General features: G+C 41.7%; 1 protein-coding gene across 1 annotated transcript in view; it reads right to left on the bottom strand.

Moving 5' to 3' along the window:
- Positions 1-58: 58 nt before the first annotated feature.
- LOC101856636 (histone-lysine N-methyltransferase, H3 lysine-36 specific-like) overlaps positions 59-1500 on the bottom strand; it is a 9868-nt gene continuing 8426 nt past the window's right edge. The window contains exons 6-8 of the mRNA XM_035973932.1: positions 1322-1498; positions 780-957; positions 59-290 (exon numbers count right to left, since the gene is read on the bottom strand). Of these exons, the coding sequence (XP_035829825.1) occupies positions 158-290; positions 780-957; positions 1322-1498 (488 nt within the window). The 3' untranslated portion in view covers positions 59-157. The remainder of the gene's footprint in view (positions 291-779; positions 958-1321; positions 1499-1500) is intronic.

Raw genomic sequence — 1500 nt, 5'->3', positions numbered from 1 at the left:
CTCTCTCTCTCTCTCTCTCTCTCTCTCTCTCTCCCTCCTTTCTCTCTCTCCCTCCTTTCTCTCCCCTGTCTCTTTCTGGCATAAGCTAAAGACCTATGATTGACCCACCTACTAGTTGGCTAAGTAGAAGAGAGTATATCCTTCGTGTAAACACTGCTTACCTGCCCCTGTGCAACCAGGCAAAATCCTGTGAACCAAAGAACCGAACTGGAAACTCTCCAACCACTGGGGTCTTCTTCCTGACCCTCTGTGGGACGTATCCAGGGTGGCAGACCTCACATGCCCACCATCTAGCCAACAAAGCCAAGCTTTTTGTTAATCCAAAGTTTAATTTAATTCAAAGATATACTTTAAACATGAGATATACAAATAAAAACTAAAATAACAATAGAACGCATAAAGCAAAATATTTCCCACAGTAATCCGACAAAAAGACTGTTATCTATTAACATTAAGGATGAAAACTACATGATTCCGACAGACTGCAATACTATATGCCCTCTTGCAGTCTGTGAGAGAATAACAGAATGACCAAAGCCACAAAAGGAGCCATTGTGAAATTAAAATGAGCCTTCAAACAACAGGGGATATATACGATTATCATGATTCATATTAGATTTTGACTAGTAAAGAAAAATGAAAAAGAAACTATGAAAATCTTTAGTTTTAAATGCTGCGCTCTTCTTTTTAAAAACACTTTCTACATTATCATTATTATTATTATTAAAGTGACAGAAACAAAAACAAACTGAAAGAAACAAAAATAATGAGTCTCAGACCTGTAGTTGCCTAGCTTTGCCCAGACAATCTCTCCATACAGGATCTGCAGCCCCGTGACACACTGAACACACTGCCAGTGCCTGCAGTCAAGGCTACAGGTCACTGTACCACCTACAGCACTCACACAGTCAACGTGATATGCCGCAGGACACTCACAGCAGGACAGGAGTTCACCTCCTGAGGACGAGAGAAAATCATAAGCAATGGCCATTGTAAAAAGAAATGCCAACAGACTACTAAAAAAAATCTGGAACTTTTCAAACTCAATGGAAACCCAACATGCTGACACTCAAAATCTACCTATTTAGACCATATTGTCTTATGCATCCTGTATCAAGACCATTTTATATTTCTGTTTGCGTTGGACACTACATAACCATTTGACTAAAAGAAAAGTAAAGAAGAAGAGGTACTGGCACCCGAGACAAAGATCAACTTAACCGAAGATCAACTCAAGCGAGTTAAATACAAGTGCCGTCGTCGACTGTATTCATCAGGGGAAGAAATGAGTAAAACCAAATGTTAGATAGAGTAGAGAGACCTTGACCACAGCTGAGGCATTTCTTCACATGCACGCTGGAGTGTTGTGACTGTTTCTTGCTAGGCTTGAAGTGCCTTGGACAAATCAGTAGGCGTTTGGTCAGCAGTCGGCTGCCGGCCGGCACACAGTGGTCAGTGGCGTGGTAGGCAGCGGGGCAGTGCACACATTGGCAGAGGTCT

The sequence above is a fragment of the Aplysia californica genome, unplaced genomic scaffold, assembly GCF_000002075.1.
Source record: "Aplysia californica isolate F4 #8 unplaced genomic scaffold, AplCal3.0 scaffold00036, whole genome shotgun sequence".
NCBI classification, from domain to species: Eukaryota; Metazoa; Mollusca; class Gastropoda; order Aplysiida; family Aplysiidae; genus Aplysia; species Aplysia californica.
The sequence above is the reverse complement of the archived record's forward strand: the minus strand, read 5'-3'. Positions and strand labels throughout refer to the sequence as shown.